General features: G+C 39.5%; 1 protein-coding gene across 7 annotated transcripts in view; it reads right to left on the bottom strand.

Moving 5' to 3' along the window:
* Window positions 1-21422, bottom strand: part of DOCK9 (dedicator of cytokinesis 9) — a 490995-nt gene that overhangs the window by 135797 nt on the left and 333776 nt on the right. For all 7 annotated transcript variants that reach the window (XM_082245713.1, XM_082245711.1, XM_082245714.1 and 4 more), the window contains exons 25-31: window positions 17357-17426; window positions 16751-16876; window positions 16533-16604; window positions 13070-13216; window positions 10945-11028; window positions 10107-10218; window positions 4624-4802 (exon numbers count right to left, since the gene is read on the bottom strand). In XM_082245713.1, coding sequence (XP_082101839.1) covers window positions 4624-4802; window positions 10107-10218; window positions 10945-11028; window positions 13070-13216; window positions 16533-16604; window positions 16751-16876; window positions 17357-17426 — 790 coding nt within the window. The remainder of the gene's footprint in view (window positions 1-4623; window positions 4803-10106; window positions 10219-10944; window positions 11029-13069; window positions 13217-16532; window positions 16605-16750; window positions 16877-17356; window positions 17427-21422) is intronic.

The raw sequence follows: 21422 nt of genomic DNA, 5'->3' as shown, positions 1-21422 counted from the left end.
TAGTAGATTATTCCACCTAATTATTTATGAATTATATTATTTGATTGAATAATTTTGTACATTGTGATACATATTTTGTGAATATTATATGGAGAAGCACTAAGGCACTTTTTCACATATTTATACGATTTAATTAATGTCACATCAAGCACTTTAAAGCGCGGTACTCCCCCCAACCAAAAGTATCTGTATTGTGTAGGTTACCAATTACAGTACCTGCAGCATTAAAGGCGAGAATTTAAATAACTAGAGAGACAGCGCAAGAATTTCACCAACCCCCTTTAGATGGCAGAACAATTTGCCCTCTTTGAACCCTGTTGCCCACCCCCTTCAGCTACCTCCAAACCAGGCCCTTCTTGCGCTCATGAGGAGCTTATATGTTCGATTCCATCGATAGGGGGAGTCAGCCCCCCCCCCCCCATGAGGGGAATCCTGGTAGGAGGTCCATGGGAGGCATGGGTGGTGGTAGAGGCCGTGGCAATGGTCCCTGCCCTTCTGCTTCAGTGGGATTCAGTCTCTCAGAAGGAGAGGTCATAGTTTCCTAAAACACAGAGACGCATACCGTCAGGACACCCCCCAATTGCTCTTCTACAGGAGAGGTTACCATCAGGAGAGAGGACAGGTCCAAATGTCTAACAGATAAACATCCCTATATGATAGAAGAGAACAGCAGTAGAAAGGTTTTTTAGGGACTCCGGTCCCACAGAGTCAACACAACTTACAACAATGGGAAGGGGAGTAAGCAGAAAACGAGAGGGAGGAGATCAGGAAGAACACAAAAGAAAAAGATACAAGTAGGGGCTAGAATCTCCAATCTTAGTTGGATCAGTTTAACTGAGGATGAGCTCAGTCCCCCAGGATCAGCACAACTTACAACAATGGGAAGGGGGTACGGGGGAAAAAGAAGAGAACGAGAGGGAGGAGATCATAGTTGGATCAGTTTAACTGAGGATGAGCTCAGGGTTCTTAATAGAGGGCTTGAGTTTACTCCAGTACGTAATCTCAATAAGTTTCAGACGTATATCAGTATCCAAAAATATGTTAGGAATTTATTTATTAAAAAATATTTCCTTTCTAGGCCTGCTGAAAGAATACCTTTATCCATCATAGGGACCCATTCTAATTTGGCCAATAAGTCAGTATTTAATTCACCCAGCATGGACAATAAACATCTGGAGATATTTAAAAATATGGTCCTTAGTGATGAGGGATTAAAAGTGAAGATCCAGGACCCCTCATTCATTAAGAAGGGTATCTCTTTCTTGGAGAATAAAAAGGAGGTGGTAATACACCCAGGGGACAAAGGGGGAGGCCTGGTAGTTAGGAGTAATATCTTTTATAAGGAAGAAATGGGTCGAACGTTGGGTGATAGGGAAATCTATCAGCTGTTAAGTGGAGACCCAGTGTTGGAATACAAGGATGAGTTGGTAGAGAAAGGAAAGAAAAAGAATATTCTTGCTAAGAAGAAAGCATTATACTTAGACCCCGATTGCATGTCGGACACCGATTATTTTTTGCCAAATATTCACAAGGCTACTTAAGCCCCGCCGGGGAGGCCGATAGTTAATGGCATAGAGTCTGTGTCTTCATGCCTGGGGCAATATATTTACTTCTTCCTCAACCACTTGTTACTGAGACGGAGACATATCTGAAGGATAATAAGTACATAATTCAAATACTGGAAACTGTTCCTTGTAGCCCAAGCAGTGTATTGATTACAAATGTCATCTTTCTCTACTCAATCATAGGGCATCAGGATGCAGTTTCATCTGTTAAGTGGGCCTTAGAGAAATCGCATCTCTCTCGAGCTTATAAAAAGTATCTCGTTCGATACCTATATTTTTGCCTTAGCAAAAATTATTTTTGGTATGACAGGCAATTCTAACTTCAAGTTAAAGGAGTTGCTATAGACACACGGTTTGCTCCCAGTATTGCCAATTTTTTTAAGGTACACTGGGAAGAGGAAATGGTATTCCGAAATAGCCCTAGTTAACTCATCTGTTATAGGGGATCTATAGATGACCTCTAGTCATTTCAGGATAGTCTTAATCGTAACAATAAAAACATAGTTCTCACATGAAATATTGATATGGAACATATGGTATTTTTAGATCTTGAAGTTTTTAAAGAAGGAGACCATTTTAGAACCCAGAGCTATTTTAAGCCCACAGACAGAAACCGGTACATCACCTTGTATAGTTGCCATCAGAAGACCAGGCTATGCAACATTCCAAGGGGACAGTTTATCCGTTTAAGGAGACATTGCTTCTCAGTAACTGAATACGTGTCACAATCACAAGTTTTGACGGACATGTTTCGACAGAAAGGATATCAAAGAGGTATTAAAAAGTGAGGCGGAAAGTATACGAGATATAGATAGAAATCTTATCTCAGGTCAGAAAAAATTGAGATTAAACAAGAATTCAAATTCATAATCATTACTAAACATTAGGGTATTCTTTAAAAAGATCAAACCGTAGGGCCTGTTCTTCCTACATGCCCCCAATTTATTTATCATCGGGCTGCCACTCTAAGGGATGTAGTTGCCCCAAGGGTGGTGGACCCTCCCATAATAAAAGAAAACTGGCTCTTCTTTTTTCTGGCTTTTAAGCCTGTGGGCGATGTTCAGCTTGCAGGCATTCTAGAACAATAAAAGGCGTAAGGAATTTTCCTTCTCTTTTACAAACAAAAATTACAAAATCAAGGATCTTATCACTTGCAGTACCCACTGAGTGTATGGGTAGGGGAGCAAATCAATAATATTAGAAAATGCCTCAGATCACACAGTGTTCCTAAACACTTTTGGATGTGTCATTACAAGAACCTCAGGAGCTTGAAATTCTTGGGAGCAGAGAGAGTTGACACTGGAGAGGGGAGAATTACATTAGGCACCTTAGTTAGAGGGAATCCTATTGGATCTTTGAGACTAAGGTTTTCATGGCATTTGGATTGAAATTGGAGTTTGATTTGAACGGTTTTATTTCAGATAGATATTTAATTTTGTTTAAGATCCCCTATTCTGGTGCTTTGTATCCAACTGCCGATTTGGGGTTTTACATAGCAGTATTAGTTGTTTAAAAAAAATATATATATTTTACGTTTTTTGTATGATGGTTATATTCAATTATTAGTGGATCGGGATGACCTGGACATGGGATATATATGTGATATTGTACACAATTTAAATTGTGAATATTTCTTTATATATATATATATATATATATATATATATATATATATATATATATATATATATATATACATACATACACACACACACCGTAAATATTGAAATTCATTTCTCTCATAACCCATTTCTTTAGGGTGCTTTAAGGGTTAATGCATTATTTTAGATGATCCCTTTTTATTTATTATTTCTTCTAATGAACATGGTTTAACTTTAGCCCTGTGGTTATGTGATCGGGGGTGAACATTGGGGAGACGGTTGCAGTCTCTATTGAGCGCGGCCGTATAGTAGTGTTATTACCCTCTCCATGGAAGTCAATGCAATATGAATGTGGCTGCGCAGCCTAAACGTTCCGGTTTCCATAGCAGTCGGGGCTCTACATTAATGATCGGGGCTCCACCCCGCTAAAGAAGTCCCGTAGGATTTAACTTGTACGGGAGGAGGAGTCACGTTCCGTAAAGTTACCAGGTGCCATCAGAGCCGAATGTTCTGATCAGACGTTCAGCTTGAAACCTGTATATTGGAATTATATGCTTGACACAAGAGGACTGTGTAAGTTTCATCGAATAAAGCGTGTGTTTTTACATCTTAATGATGGGCACTTGACCGTTGGAGCGGCCGGGACCTGTTTACATCTGCTATCCCACATCCCCAGGCAGTGGGAATCTGTGTGTTAGACCTTCCTGTTAGTTCAGGGGTCAACTCATTGAGGTGAGCGTGCAATCTCTGTGCTGATGGAGGGCTCATTCACGCAGAGGAATAGTGTTCCTTATATTCTCACCCAAGGGATTCTTCTCTTCGAAGGACAATTTCTGTTTGGGCTTTGGATTTTTCTAGCAATTGGATCTTGGACGTTTACTGTTGTAATTGTACCATTTTATTTGCACTGCACTGTTTATATGTCAATACTATAATATTTTCATGACGGGTCTAATCATCCCATAAATACTTAGGCAACAAGGACTGGATGGATGTAACACCACTCAAGAGATGACTTTACAACACATCATTTTTACTTTTTGTTAAAATATGAGGGGAGGCTTCAAGATACCTGAAAAAAAGTCTAGAAAACAGTTTACTAAGCCATCAGCCTATTATGAAAGCTTGATAGACTTACCACATGATCTTACATTACAGTGGAAATATGATCCTACATGTCATCCACCCATTGTGATCATAACTATTTAGGCCAAACTGAAATGCACTAAACACTTTAAGAAGATGAGAATGCACAAACCAGGAGATGCACATTTACTATTAAGTCATGAAACATGCAGAGTATTCTACACATATACCAATAAAAACTTTGCAAAGTAAACTAACAGATTTGCATTGTTAAATATCAGTATAGTGTATGTGATAGAACAACTACAGCAGGTTAAATCAAGAATATGCATGGTTAATTTGTAATGACATTTTTAGCAAATATCACTTACCCTGGAAGAATATCGGTCATCAAACGAATGCTTGATCATCAAGCTCTTTAATACACTAATGGCAATCTGCCTGATTTCTCTGAATTCCAGCAGTGCATTCCCCACTTCTCTGAGCAGTAGGCCCACTAGAAAATGGTTCTTGCAGAATTCATCTGTCAGAGTGTAGTCAAGTTGTAGGTCTGCAGGAGTAAATTGAGTTATTAAAGGTAAATAACAGATGCAGAACAATAAGCTGCAAGCAATACAAATGTACATAACCAGTTAGGAGTATTAGTGTATTAGTCTGTCAGAATTTCAAACTTCTGAAAAACAGTTCAAAGTCAAAACATTCACACAATAAAAGTATAATGTCTATGGCCCAAGTACAAACATACATAAAACTGTTGTTCCGACTGACAATTTACTTGACAGGTTTAGTTCCAATACTTGTAGGTAAGCACAGCCAATACTGATAAGAAATAAAAATGCAATAGTAGCACTGCATACCCTGCACATACCTATAGGATTTTCTAATGACTCCAGTGATGGTGAAAGAAATGCTAATTGATGAAAGAAAGTGAAGAAATAAAAAGGTAACAGAGATAAAAGTATTCACTGGTGCCATGAAGTTTGCTACTGAAATCTATACCCACAATTTAAATAATACAAAATACCATTTGAACGCTACCACACACTGATGGCATACAGTGTAAGTAGAATTCATGAAACTTTCTTTTGTAGTGTTTTACATCTAATTTGCAGAACCCATGGGCAACCGGGTGTTTTCTGTAGCTTTGAAGTATATGTGAACCCCCTACCCTGTAAAACAACCCATTTAGTTTTAAAAAGAAATGAAAGGGTGTGTGTGTGTGTGTGTGTGTGTGTGTGTGTGTGTGTGTGTGTGTGTGTGTTAAAAAAATAAAAAAAATATGCCTTTATTCTCTTTTATTTTATGTGATCACATAATGTGTTCTCAACTGCATAAGGAGCTCGGAAAACTAGGGCTGGGGAAACCGCAGTTCTCTAATCTTCTCAGGGAAGGGAATATGGGCACAAGTCTTGGCCATTGCTTGACAGGGCAGGCTGTTCTCCCAGCAAAGCCAGAAAACTGAACATGCTGGAAAGGATGTGCCTCTAGGCCTAGTGTGGTCAGTTGAAATAGGAAAGCAGAGGTACTGGCAGGATCACCAGGGATTTCACACAAAGGAAGAAATGGTACAACAGCCACATATTAGGAATATGAAATGTTAGGGTTACATTTGCTTTAAACTGCACAATTCACTTCATTAAAGATGTTGATAATTTGAAAAATACAGGTTACAGTTTTAATCATTTATCGTGCCAGTGTTTCTAGGGTTCAGCATAAAAAATAATTCACAGCTTATTTTAAGAAGATATGTTTGAACATATTTCCTTTAAAAAAACATTGCTACAACCTATGTGGCTTCAAGCCGTAACCTTGCCTTGTGAGTGATGTTAATTATTAGTTTTGAAAAACTGCTTTACTTTCATCTAAACTAACTAAATCGCATAACCCAAATTAATTCTGTAGGGAAAACAAAAGTGTTCATGACTTAAGTGTCTTTAACAATTAGAAGCATAAGGCAGGCAGGCCATACATTATGCTTTTTTTTTTTCAACAAAACACACTGACTGTGTTGATGGGGCAATCCTTCCTGCAGCACTTTTTTGATTTGCCGTCAGAGAGCACTGAGAGCCTTCCCCACCGGCAGAATACAATCATCACTGCTGGCAGCTATAACCCCTGTCAGTGTTTGGGCAGAAAAACAAACAAAAAAAACAGACTGGTTGTACTAAAGTCAAATTGATGAATCGACTTTAGTACAACAAGCCTGCCTATAGACTAATCAAAACTCATCCGATTCCTGTTGAACCAACTGCATTTCAATCCGTCTATGGCCGGCATAAGAAAAAAGAACTCTATTGCCATTCTTTCTCCTTAGAATGCCACAGCTTAGATCTTGTTAAACTTTCAGTGCAAAATAGAAATACATTTTTATTATTACAGGTCAAGAATTGTGAACTTTGAGGCCTCCATTGACCTTGCTACATATTGAGTCAAAACTCTTTCAGTTTGAAACACACATTGCGTCCATTGTTTGACATGGTTTTGTTTGCCTGAACTTTGAGATGAGAAGCTGTGTCATCTGCCCCAAAAGGAAAATGTGTTTGACAAACTTTTAAATACAATACTCAGAAAGACAGATAAATAAATCGCTTATCACAGGTGGATCGGCCTTTGGGGGAAAAGGTTTACATAAGACATCCTTCCCCTGGTCTTGAAACACGAAAAACCAGAGAGGTCGTAAAACTTTATGTTCAGGCCATGACTCACACAATGGGCGAAACTCAATTTCAGGATAACACCTGTGTTCAACCATACACAATGCAAGTAAACTATTGTTTCCACCCTGAGAAGACAAACAAAACTGTCTGGACAAAGACGAGAATCTGTCATTTATTTACCTAAACACAAACAGGGGGATAAAGTTGTTGAAATCTACACGGAGTCACATAAACATTGTCACTTAGATTGATGAGAACTGCAAATCTCAAAATGAATTTCAGAAAATCATAAATTGATATCTCTGCCCCATCATATACAAAAGGTGTTATGGAACTATGATGTTATGACAACCTCCTACTGAGAAGTACATTATATTCTATCATATAGTAGTGTCAAATGGTCAGAAATTTCACCCATATTTTATCATCCAGTCCAAATCATAAATGTACTGTTGTTAACATAGTAATCCCTTAAATGGATAATACTCTAATTGGAAACAAACCATGTATAGAAAAAGTTACATATACAAGCTGTTGTGTATCAATATATATAACTGTATATGTATCTATACAATTCTTACTGCTACTAATTGAAGTCTTGGGTTAAAAAGTAAAGTCCAATATATATATTACATAAGATATATTAAATATTAGAATAGTGTTACCAAGATTAATCTTTATTCAGATACCTGGTGGATTAAATGGACGTCATAGATGAGAGCATGATTACATTTTATGTTTTTTTTTATAATAGTCTTAAATGGAGAAATTTTTAATTAATTTTAATATACTGGTTAACCAAGAGGTGTCACCCTATGACATCACCAGTTAATGAATAAGATGTTCCAACCAATAGGAATAATGTTCCTCCCACTGGGTTTGGCTTATGATAATTTTTACTGCCCTTTTGTTCAACACAAAATAAAAAGAAACCAGAGATGTAATAGGAGAACACAACAGACACACACAAGACACAAGACACATCACACTTACAACATACACACTACTAACAGCCATGCATAGACTCATCTACACAGACGCCATATTGGTCCACCATGTATCTGAACCTTTGAGGGACGCCAAAAGAAGCTCCTCCCTAATTGGCCACCATCTTGGAAATGCAGCCATCTTAAAGGAACCTGGTAACTACTATTCTAAGCTAAGCGGCCATTTTAAATATGGTAATTATGCCTTGCTGTTATTTGATTATTATTCAATATTGTTTATGTACTTCCTTAAATGTTTTACATTTCCTATTTAAAGGGTAACGAAAGTACAATCCCAGCCGTATAAACCATATGTAGATTTTTCTCTAAAGAGATGATTTTTGTTTTTATAACATTTTTTAATATCAGATTAAGCGCATTATTTGCAATTTTACGTCTTCCGTTTTGCATGGCTTATTCTCACTTCATCTGCAGTGGAATGACTTTCGGCCATGTGATTCGCAGACTATTGTGGTCTGATTATATAGAATATTAATGTATGGTTCATACTACACCTGGGAAAAACATAATCTTGTTTTATTTTACTTCATCGTTTAGCTAAATATCACATTGCATTTATCGTTTTAAGTTGGTATTTTATGTAAGGTTATCTCTTTGTGTCACTCAAGTATGATCATTTATGGTGAAAATATGTCTTGCGAATAAATATTCTTATATATATATTCCCTACTGTAGACTGCTTCACTAAGATTGGTATATGCTTTTAAAAAGAAATTAACTGATATAAAAAAAAGAACTTGGGAAAATTGCGTGGTATACTATGAGTGTCTGAACAAAATTAATTGGGTTTTTTTCTTAGATATTAAATTATTTGCCGTAATCGGCTGGAGGCACTGCGTCATAATTCTATTGATAGTTCAGACACCGCCTTTTAGTAATAAATTAAAAATAGTCAAATTTTATACCAAAACGCACAACAATCTGAACAAAGTAGGTAAGGTTTAGAACCCCTGTCTGGTTTGTATTACCCATCTGTGCCCCCTCTGGAGAGATACACCTTCTCTATTTGTACTATTAACACTGTAAATTTAACAGAATGAGAGAGAAAACCCAGAATTGTGAGACATCACCAGAGCAGAGGAGAAATCTTCCAATGGGAAAACTTGACGTGCCAACTGTCCAAGATAGCATTTCTCTCACTTTGGAGATATATATATATATTTTTATAAACAGAAAAGGTTTGATTCATGAATAAAACAGTAACAAAACTAATCATAAAACAGTGAAATACATGATACACTGAGAAAGCATACATTGGAAAAATAAGAACTTCAGGGTGCACAGAGCAAATCAGCAGGGTGGTTCACAACAAACACTCATCACTCGATATAGGGAGAATCTCCATCATGAGATAGCAACTACACAGCTCAACAATAAAAATCTGTAAACTGATACAAGAGCGATTATGCTAGTCAAATTGTGTCCATAGGGCAAATGAACCATATATATAGGACCAAACCCAATTTACCTCCAGGACCCTTCCAAGAGAAAGAGGATAAAGGGAAAAGATTATCCAGGGAGGATACACAGAACATGGGAAGACCATAAAGAGGAAGAACAGAATTGAGGAGGAGGGGAAGAGAGATGAGGAAGAATAGACAATAAGGAAAAGAGGTAGATAGGAGAAGGAGAGAGTAGGAGGAAGCTAATACAACTGTGCAGCAAGTCCCCAGCCAAGTGGACATCTAGCAGGGGGTACTCCTACTCCCAAAATCAGGGAGCGTTATCAGTGGATAGGAGAAGAATCCCAAAAAGTACAAGTTCCCCTCTCCAGCGACAGAGTAAGACTGGGTCGTAACCCATGCATCCCAAATTTTCCTGAAATTCTGTGAGCAATTACAACCCATATATGCAAGTTTGCATAAGGGCAGTACTGAGTAAGTGCCACATAAGGGGGAGTAGATAGCTTCCAGTTTTTAAAAATTGTCTTCCTAGCATAAAAACACATGTAGAACACGAATTGTTTTTGATGAGTAGACTGAGCCCACTTTAGAGATATTTGCTTTCAATCTCAGTTGTATCTTTAGGACAGAATGAAAGGGACATTTTCCCATTGGGACACAGATAGCAAAAAATCTACTACCATGAGTGTTAACCATCCCCTGCTGTATCCAAAGCTAAAACAGTTTGGGCTTTAAATATACTTTACAACTTTGTTTCCTCAATCCATGATGCAATGATCAGCATTACCTTGATATCTTTGGATCCTTCCTTTTCCAAACGGCATTGGCAAATTCAAGGGAATGTAGTGCTCGTGATTACAGACAACTCTCAAGAACTCAAACTTGTATTCAAACAGTGTCTGAAAATCAACAGCAGCAGTTAGTGATTGTTCTTTAAAATGCCATTTTTAAAGGCTTGTTTAACACTAGTAAGACTCCAAAGTCGACCAATATCAAGTGCAACTTTCATGCAACTTTACACTCTCTGGCACTTTAGTGCAATAACCTTTTCAAAGTCGCTGCAACTTTAAGTCCTAAAGATAGGAACAGGTGCAATTGAAATCAAGGGCTGCGACTTGTCATGAAACTGTGTGTACAAAGTTGCATGACAAATTGCACTACTGTAAATGGAGCCTTAAGCCCCGCACAGACGTACCGATTGTCGGCTGTAAATATTCGGCCGACGACCGATCGGCCGATTGTAGGCTTGCTAGTATGATGCTTCCGACAGCGCATTTTCGGCCGAACAGAATCTGTCGTGCAGACATTAAAATTTTTGTTGGCCAGCACCAGAACGGCCGATTGTTCCTCAGTCAGTACAGATTTCGGCCGACAGACAGCAGATTAGCAAGACTGGGCATGCTCAGAAAAGAAAAAAGACAAGGAAAGTTAACCATCACATGACATCACTTCTGCAGTCGGCTGTTGTTGGCCGACAAAATTTGTGTGCAGTCTTTTGCAGTTTTCAACAGACACGACAGCCCTGGACAAAAGACGGCCGATCGTTCGGCCGACGATCAGTATGTGTGTACGGGGCTTTACACTTAAAAATGTAGTGGTTTAAGATGAACCTTAATTCAACTCACCTTTGGATCGCCAGGTGTGAAGAAGCTCATATAATTATTAATCTGCTTAAACACAAAACCCCTGTCCATGAAAGTGAAGCACCGCTGTAAAACATGAAAGAGCAACGATTAGAAAAGGAGCTTACACTGAACACAACACAAGATAACATTCTAAATTGCTGACTTTAGCTCAGCATACAACTATAAACATAAAAAAAAAAAACAGAGAAAATGGAGTACAACTAAAGGGAAATGTGGAGATAAAAAAATCGCCTTCTTAATACAGCTATGGTACACAGTCAATAGTAAGGGTATGCGCTTTACAAAAAACATATTTAAGTATGTAAATAATAACTATAATTGTTTGAAAAATTCAAGTTATTTCTAAGCCAGAAGCTGTTTAAATTCTGACTTTGTTTCTCTGATTGTAAGGCTGTATTGAAATCTACATAGTTGTTAGAAAAGGTGTCTGGAGTCACTCAATTCAGTTGTTTGTGTAAAATGAAACTTAACTATTTAGCAGTGAAAAATGCCTTTTTTTTTCTCTCCAACAAATCAAGGTTTGCTTGGTCAACACACCTACTTTCTAAATAAAATATGAAAAAAAAATGTGATTTTTGACTTACCATGAAATCCATTTCTCTGAAGTTAATTGACTGGCACAGCTCCTGATATTGATAACCATTTGGTTATACTGCCCTCTACATAAGTCGGACACTAGGCAGCAAATAATTCTGGCTACACCCATGGACAGTCCCAAGGAGTATACTCCCTCTCTCTGCTATAGCCCCTCAGTTTTGTTACAAGCAGTGTCAAGAAAATAACAACTCCACAAAGGGGTGGGTACTGTGTCTGTCAATGAACATGAGAAATGGATCTACGCTAAGTCAAAAATACAGTTTTCTCTTTCCTTCATTGACGGACACAGCTCCTGATATACATAACCATTGGGACATTCCAAAGCAGTGTTAAACATGATGGGTGGGAACAACAAAAAAATCTCAAGGCTAAACATTCGCCAACAGGAGCTAAACCAAACCACTGGAGCCCACCTTAAACAACACACCCTCAAAGAGGATCAGGTCCTCTTAAACCGCAGCCTGCAAAACCTTGCGGCCAAAAGAAGCATCTGCAAATGCCAGCACATCCACTTTATAAAACTTTGTGAAAGTGAGTACCGACGACCAAGTGGCCACCTTGCCACCTCGATCGTCGGGTCGCTGTCAGTGCACTCCTCCGGCCCCCATCACCAGTCATCGCCCTGCCCCCCACCCTAGGAAAGTGGCCAGACCACCCAAACTGCTTCAGCCTATGTGAAAAAGGGGGTAATATGAGAAATTCGGCAAAGGGGAAGGGGGGGATCCGGGGGTTCGACCGTCCCAAGGAGCAGCCAACGTCCACCCAAAAACCCTTGAGGGGTAGAGGGGGGAACAGCTACTCACCGTACCAGGAACCAGGCAGGCACGCTACAGACAGAACCCCTCTCCATCGAAAGGGGGGGCTGTCAGCCAGGAGGAACGCTGCAACTTGGGTCGTATGCGACCTCACTTGGCGTTTAACTCGCAGGCAAGCTCCCATCCAGTGGAGCTATGTAGTGGCCAACCTAGCGCCGAGCTGTAGTCTGCGCACGCTCACTGGCCAGACTGGGGTGACAACTGGGTCTAGATTACCAAGTCAGTCGCCCAGTAGATTATAGATCTCACAGGAAAAAATCCAGGAGGAAAACATTTTTTATCTAAAAAATGTTGCCAGGACCAAAGATCCCAGCATGGAAATAGGTCCTTTCTCCTGACCAGGCAGAAAAAAGTGAGTGGCTATAGCAGAGAGAGGGAGTATACCCCCCGGGACTGCCCATGGGTGTAGCCAGAATTCTTTTCTGCCTAGTGTCCTACTCCTGTAGGGGGCAGTATAACCCAATGGCTATGAATATCAGGAGCTGTGTCTGTCAATAAACGAAAGTGAAATATAGTTTATATCAAGTAAATACAAAATATTCATGTGCAATATTTCATATTTACCCAACCAAACAAATTAGCAAATGTTATTAGTTCTAAGCAAGGAAAAAAAAAAATGAACACAAGTACTATACATCCCCCACTGCTAACAATTTATAATTTTTTCAAGATTTTCTTTCTGCTATATTTACTTTGATGAAGAACGCAAGGCTCTGGTTTGCATTCCTAGAAGCCTCTGGATTATCCTTGTATTTCTGTGTGATGTGTGGCATAAGCATATTAACCAAGGTTTCTACCGTATGATGAAAGGCAGCTGGAAATCTTTGGTTCCGTAGTAACTAGACAAAAATGAAAAATTAAAGCGTAAATTACCATGCAAGATCAGAAAAAAAAAAACAAAGCAAACAATTACACGTTTATACAATACTTAAAGTTGACATAAAATATATTAACAGATTATGGATCTTCATTACCTGTCCTCTTAACAGACTTGATTCTACTGTACTACAAACATGAATAAGTCTAGACTGGCTACCACTATGCCACTTTTATATATGCGGTCCCATATTACAACTATTAATGGAGAGCAAGCAATTCTAACTCTTTGGCAGCCTGTGAATCTGAAAATTTCAGTGCATCATACACAGAGTTAATTTTATTTCTGTTAAAAAAAATAAAAATTGTTCCCCTTTTATAAAAAAATGAAATGATGAACACCGTACCTGTACAGTGTCAGTTTACCTTTTCATTTTTTCTGAAAAGGTGAATTTACACTTTAAAAATTTTCTAGCTGTCTTCAGTTTTGCTGTGACAGTCTACATTTAGTTTGGGGCTTTGATTTTTTTTAGATCATTTTGGACAGATCATATCATGGCTTAATATACGGGTGAGAATTCACTTTTGTTTTTCTTCAGTGCAACTAATGCTACATTAGAGGAAAATGTAAAGTGAAGTAAGGTAAAAGATCAGTGCTTACTGAATATAGCCATACTATTAACTTTTGCTAGAACTACAAAATAAAAAATGAATCCCATACTAACAATGAAAAAGTAGTATAAATTTACTGCTGTGGAATTTTACAAATTGCTACAAATACAGCATGACAAAATTACTGGCACCTACTTTTCCTACTTCATTTTAACCCTGCGTTAGGAAAAGCTTCCAGGCTATTTGAAGTAGACAACAGGATAACATTCATTTATGGAAACATAAATTTGCAGGGTAGTATTTTGTGGCAAATCAAACCTTGTAATTTTCATCTTAATTGTGGCTTTGTAGGTTTTATATAAGCTTACCACCCAGACCCCAGAGGAACACACTTTTGCTTAACCCCATCTGCCCTCTCCGATTTCAGAATGCAGAAAAATATATTGCAACTGAAAAAATTAGCTGAATTACTTTTTACTCGCCATCTAATGTCAACAATTGTCCACATCTATTGAAAAAGAAATACATAAGTACTAAAGTCTAAACTTTTTAACCATCATTTATTTTCTGCATGAAGGTTAAAAAAAAAAAAATCTAACAACCTGTCTTACTTCCCCATTCTTAAATACTTACCTGTCTTCATACCAGCACTGCAGGTTCCAGCATCTCTACCCTCACTTCCTGGTTTCACAGAAGCAACAGAGGGCAGTGGAGTCATTGCCCCCTACTGCCATTAGTCAAATTCCTGTGGGGTTGGAGTGGGGGCATGGCTTTCTGGTGCTGTAGGTGTCCATAGAAAACTCAGCTCAAAACCTGACAGGAGTGTGCACGATTGAGTGCCTTCCTGCTTACTTGGCTTGCTGCAAGAGGCAGCCAAAGCAGCGATGAGCCAACAGTGCTGGTTTGGGGCTGCTAGAAGACGAAAGTGATCTTTCTGTGCAATAATTTTACTTTAACTTTATATTACCAATCCTCCTCTTGAAACATCATTATTTTGTTGTGCACTTGAACGTAATATGAATCTATTTACTCAGTAAATGGTTGTTCAGACTGAACACAAGGCACTCAGGTAAATACACAGCGGAAATGCATATATGGTAACTTGTTCTTGCCAAAGGTTTTGTAATCATGTGTAGTTTTTGATCCATGCATGCTTGACAGCATAATTAGTTCCTCTGACTGAGAATGCCCAAGAATAGTGGTTAAAAACAAATCCTCAAGCTATTTTTTTTTTTTTTTTTAAAAGGAAACACACATGTCTGACAAATTCCTTAAGGTGGTAGCTATCCGCTGCAAAAAAGAAAAACACAAAACAAAAAAACTGCAAGACAATAGCATAATGTGCTAGTATGCATCGCATACTAGCACTTTATGAAATACTTGCCTTAAAACAAAGCCCCCGCGGTGGCGCCCGGTCACCGATGTGGAGGCTGACATGTTCCCTCGGGGTTTCTCTTCGGGTTCGCGGGCTCCGGCCACTCAGTGGCTATATGCCGGATCTTCAAAGCGCATGCGCCGCTGATGTCAGCGGCTGCATGCAGGGTGAATATCTCCTAAAGCATGCAGATTTAGGAGATATTAATTTTACCTACAGGTAAGCGCGTCTGTGGTGTCTCCCAAGGGATCCCTTGACCGAGCCACAAACATCTGCACCTTTCTGTTGAGCCGAGATGCCAACAGATCCACCTCGGGGTGCCCCACCGGAGACACAGCTGATGGTCCAACGCCTGCCGACTGAGGTAAACCGCCTGCCAATTTTCCACCCCGGGAATGTGTATGGCAGAGGGGGCTGGAACAAACCGTTCTGCCCACCTTAGAATACAGGCTACCTCCAGAGCCGCCAGGGCACTTCTTGTGCCCCCTTGGTGATTGACAAAAACCACAGCCGTGTCATTGTCCGATTGAATGCGCACTGGGCATCCCTGAAGACGTTTCGTCCAATGATCCAGGCACAGTCTAATCTCTTGGCGTTCCAAGACATTGATCGGTAGTCTGGACTCTTCCATCGTCCAGATCCCCTGGGCAGAATGCTTGCCAAGGACGTCTACCCAGCCAGAAAGGCTGGCATACATGGTGACCACTGTCCAATACAAGGGGAGGAAGGATTTTCCCAGCCGAAGAAACGGAGAGCGAAGCCACCATTTTAGGGACTCCTTTGTTCCCAGACTCAGCCAGATTTGATTGTCCAGAGACTGCGGAGTCTTGTCCCATTTGGTCAGAATCTCCCTTTGAAGGGACACCATTTGGAACTGTGCAGACGGAACGTAGATACCATCAGGCCCAGCACCTGCATGCAAGTCTGGAGGGATGATCATTTGGACAGCAGGAGGTGAATTGTAGTCTGCAATTTCCGGAGTATGTCCAGAGGAAGGAGCACTCTGGCTAATATCCATTTGGGTGTGGAAATTACCACTCTGGCTAAGGCCGAGTTCAGAGTCAAGCCCAAATAGTCCAGCTTCGTGGACGGAACGAAAGAGAAAAACCACCAAGCGGGGTATACAACTGCTTTAAGCTGGCCATAGACGGATAGAAAGTCACAATCCATCTATAGCCAACTTTACTCTGCTCTATCTAGTCCTTCTATACAGGCAATTAAATGATGCAGATTGAAACAGTCAGGAACTTTCCCCAGCTTCACTCAAAGAATTAAACATTATTTTATTGAAGACATAATGGCATAACAGAATACATAGCTGTTGGATATAAAAACAAAAAGATAATACATACTTTTATTTTTGTATTTTCAACAAGGTGTTGGGCCATAGATTTTATTAGGACTTCAAAGAAAAACCACGAGTACTGTGAATAAAAAAAACAGTGAGTTAGTGCATGCATACATAAACCATAGGAATTAAGTCAAAATAGCTACAAAGATCCTTTAGTGATATAAAATAAATATACCAGTTAAATACACATCTGTACGTATTCAGGAGGTTTCTTTGTACCTTGAGAAGCTTGTTACAGGTTAGAAAGTCAGCAGAAGGCTTGAGGATCATTGTCATGGATTTGGCCAGCTCTTCATGCACAGTCTTGTATTCAGATGCAACATATGGCTCTGCCTTGTAGACATACTATATAAACAGGGATGAAAACTATTAAAAAAAGAATATGTACTAAACAACTTTTATAAAACAAAAGTACCAATATTTTAGGCAATATTGCTGTGTATTTGTTTGAAGTAAACTGAGTCCAGTTGAATAAAAGCATTCATTGAACACCCTCGGAAGCACAACTGCTGTGTTCATGGGCATTAACAAGAAGAGGTAATTTAAGAGATTAGGACATGTCCCACTATCTGGCATCAGTCTCCTTTCCACTGAAACCTAGCATACAGTATCTGGCTTTGAAGGTTTAAAAATATGCAGACTCTTATGCCTGTAAAAGATACTGCAGCAAGTATTCAAATCATAAACTCCATCTTGAAATGCTTCTAGTCACCATCTGAGAATTGGCACATCAGTCAAATTGACCTTAAAAAGATATATTATGCACTACTGTATAGGGGGGGGGGGGGGTCAATAACGGTAATAAACCACCTAAGGATAACATACCTTTACATATGACCTCAGGTAACTCTCCAGTCCTTCTTCATGGCACTGAGAAACCACATGGATAATGACTCTGAAACAGCATGCATCAAAGGATTAAATTATTTAATTATTTCTAGCACATGTTGATTTTTGCCAAGTTACTAATTTGGACAATGGTGTACGTGCATTCATATAAATACTGTACTAATCTGATGATAATCAGACTATGCTGAAAAGCCTTTTTTATGTATTGCAATAATATGTCAACTGACAGTGGACAACTGTCTGATAAAAAATACACAGTATAATGAACTTGCAGCTTATAAATGCAACTAATTGTAAAAATGTACAAATGTTCCCATGGGCAATAAGTATAAAAGGCTAAAAATAAAACCTGTGTGACTCACGGCCAAAGTTAAAAAAGCTATAAATAAGAAAAGAGCTTTTAAAAAATATAAAAATGAAGGAACGCTATTATTGTTTAATTGTTAAAAAAAATATAACAGAATATGTAAAAAGGAAATCAAGGATGCAAAAATTCAAAATGAACGACAGATTGCAAAATATAGTAGGACAAATTCCCCAAAATTCTTCAAATATATTAATAGTAAAAAGGTCCGGTCTGAGCATGTAGGCCCCTTACAAAATAAACAGGAGTGGGTAACTGGGGACAAAGAGAGGGCAAATGTATTAAATACTTTCTTCAGCTCTGTGTATACAAAGGGGCATGGGTGAGCTCATGACCATAATGAGGATGGTATTGACACAGCCCCAAATGATCCACAATGGCTCAAAAGTGATATGGTCCAGAAATATGTAGACAGAATAAGGGTGGATAAAGCGCCTGGACCAGATGGCATCCACCCACGCATTCTAAAATAATTGAGCGTTGTAATTTCAAAGCCTTTGTTTCTAATTTTTAGGGACTCGTTAAGGACTGGAATAGTACCACTGGATTGGCGTAGGGCCAATGGGGTGCCTATATTTAAAAAGGGATCAAAGTCTTTGGCAAGTAACTATAGACCTTTTAGTTAAGCTTCCATAGTCGGGAAGATACCGGAGAGTTTAATAAAAGACCACATAGATGAGTTCTTGCTGGAAAAAAATATTTTAAGCAACAGACAGCATGGATTCATCAAAGACAGAAGTTGTCAAAGAAACCTGATTTCTTTTTATGAGGTGGTAAGTAAAACCTTGGACAGAGGGGTGGCTGTGGGGGTAGTATACTAGGATTTTGCAAAAGCGTTTGGACACAGTTCCCCACACACAACAAATGTGTAAGGTAAAGTCTACTGGCTTGGAAAGATCAGTTTGCAAATGGATAGAAAATTGGCTAAAAGATAGAATTCAGAGTAGTGGGTTAATGATTCTTACTCTGAATGGTATAATGTTATCAGTGGTGTACCCCAAGGTTCAGTGTTGGGACCCTTACATTTTAATGTGTTTATAAATGCTATAGGGTCTGGGATTAAAAGTACCATTTCAGTCTTTGCAGATGACATCAAGCTTTGCAGTGGAATAACTTTTTTTACAGGATGTCTCCAACTTACAAGCTGACCTCAATGCACTGTTTCATTGAGCAACTAAGTGGCAAATGAGGTTTAATGCTGATAAATGTAAAGTTATGCACTAGGGGGCTAAGAATATGCATGCAGCATACATACTAGGCAGAGTAGAACTGGGGGAATCCATAGCGGAGAAGGATCTGGGTGTTCTGGTAGATCCTAAGCCTAATAATAGCATGCAATGCCAAGCTGCGGGTTCCAAAGCAAGCAAAGTACTTTCTTGTATTAACAGAGGCATGGACTCCAGAGAGAGCGATATCATTTTGCCCCTGTACAAATCATTAGTAAGACCTCATCTGGAATATGCAGTTCAGTTTTGGGCACCAGTTCTTAAAAAGGATATCGGGGAACTGGAGAAAGTGCAGAGAAGGGCAACCAAACTGATAAGAGGCATGAGGGAGCTCAGCTATGAGGAAAGATTAGAGGAACTGAATGTATTCTCTCTTAAAGAAGAGGAGATTAAGGGGGGATGTGATCAACATGTAGAAATACATAAGGGGTCCATATAGTGAACTTGGTGTTGAGTTATTCACTTTAAGGTCAACACAGAGGAAAAGAGGGAATTCTTTACGTCTAGAGGAAAACAGATTGTCTCCAAATACGGAAAGGTTTCTTCCCCGTAAGAGCTGTGAAAATGTGGAATAGACTCCATCCAGAAGTGGTTCTGGCTAGCTCACTAGATTGCTTTAAAAAAGGCCTGGATTCTTTCCTAGGTGTATATAATATAAATGGGTACTAATATTTATAGGTAAAGTTGATCCAGGGAATATCCGATTGCCTCTCGGGGGGATCAGGAAGGAATTTGCTTCCCCTGCTGTAGCAAACTGGATCATGCTTTGCTGTTTTTTTTTTTTGCCTTCCTCTGGATCAACTGCGGGTGTAGGATTGTGTATATGTTACATAGTTACATAGTAGGTGAGGTTGAATAAAGACAATAGTCCATCCAGTTCAACCTGTGTAGGTGTGTGTGACTGTAATCATCTAACATAGCCCTTTATCTCCTGATCCTTGAGATGTAAGTCTAAGAGTCTTTTGAAAGTCACCATACTACCCGCAGAAACCACTTCTTGTGGTAGACAATTCCACAATCTTGTAGCCCTAACAGTAAAGAACCCCCCACGTTGCCTGAGGTTAAAACGCTTCTCCTCTAATCGCATTGTATGTCCTCGAGTCCTCATGCAATTCCTTCGAATGAACAGCTTTTTTTCTAAGCTGAGATCCCCATTAAGATATTTATAAATTGCTATCATGTCCCCTCTCAGACGTCTCTTCTCCAGGGAAAATAAATCGAGCGATTGCAGCCGCTCTTCATAGGTAAGGTCCTCCAATCCCCTAATTAGTTTAGTTGCCCTTCTCTGGACTCTCTCCAGCTCCAACACATCCCTCCTGAGGACTGGCGACCAGAACTGGACAGAATACTCCAGATGCGGTCGGACCAGAGTTTTATAAAGTGGAAGGATTATAGTCTTATCTCTGGAATACATCCCTTTCTTTATGCATGCTAATATTCTGTTGGCTTTGGAAGCTGCCGCTTGGCATTGCATGCTGTTGCCTAATCTATCATCAACCAAGACTCCCAGATCTTTCTCCATTTTTGAGTCCCCCAAGGGTTCCCCTCCTAACATGTATTGTGTTTTTATGTTTTTGGTCCCCAAGTGCAAAACCTTACACTTCTCCACATTAAACCTCATTTGCCATGTCGTTGCCCACTCCGTAATTTTGTCCAGGTCATTCTGTAGGATATCTGCTTCATGCTGTGCAGTTATTGCCCTGGCCAATTTTGTGTCATCTGCAAAAATTGATAACGAACTACTGATCCCGTCCTCAATGCTGTTTATGAATAAATTGAACAAGGTTGGTCCCAGGACTGAGCCCTGGGGCACCCCGCTTACTACCTCAGCCCAGTCTGAGTATGCGCTGTTTATTACCACCCTTTGGACACGGCCTTTTAGCCAGTTCCGTATCCAAGAGCAAACCCTGCTGTCGATACCTGCAGACCGTATTTTATAAATTAAGCGCTTGTGGGAAACTGTATCAAACGCCTTAGCGAAATCCAAGTACACCACATCCACTGGTCTGCCCCTATCTAGCTCACAGCTCACTTCCTCGTAGAATGCTAAGAGATTGGTTTGACAAGAACGCCCATTTGTAAACCCGTGTTGGCTACTACTGATGATGTTGTTGTCTTTAGCATACTCTACGATATAGTCCCTTATCATCCCCTCCAGAAGTTTACATACTATTGATGTCAAACTGACAGGCCTATAATTTCCCGGGATATGTCTCTGGCCCTTTTTGAATATCGGAATCACGTTAGCCTTCCTCCAATCCCCTGGTACATCTCCTGTCCTAATACTGTCAGCAAAGATTAGGAACAGTGGTCTAGATATAACCATACTGAGTTCCTTGAGCACTCTCGGATGTACGCCATCCGGGCCTGGTGATTTGTTTGTGTTAAGTTTATCCAGTCTTTCCCTGATTTCCCCCTCTGTTAGCCATAGTGGCAAGTCCTGTGTATTACT

The sequence above is a fragment of the Pelophylax lessonae genome (assembly GCF_965119305.1).
Source record: "Pelophylax lessonae genome assembly, chromosome: 2".
Taxonomy (NCBI): domain Eukaryota; kingdom Metazoa; phylum Chordata; class Amphibia; order Anura; family Ranidae; genus Pelophylax; species Pelophylax lessonae.
This window is presented reverse-complemented; position numbering and strand designations above follow the sequence as displayed.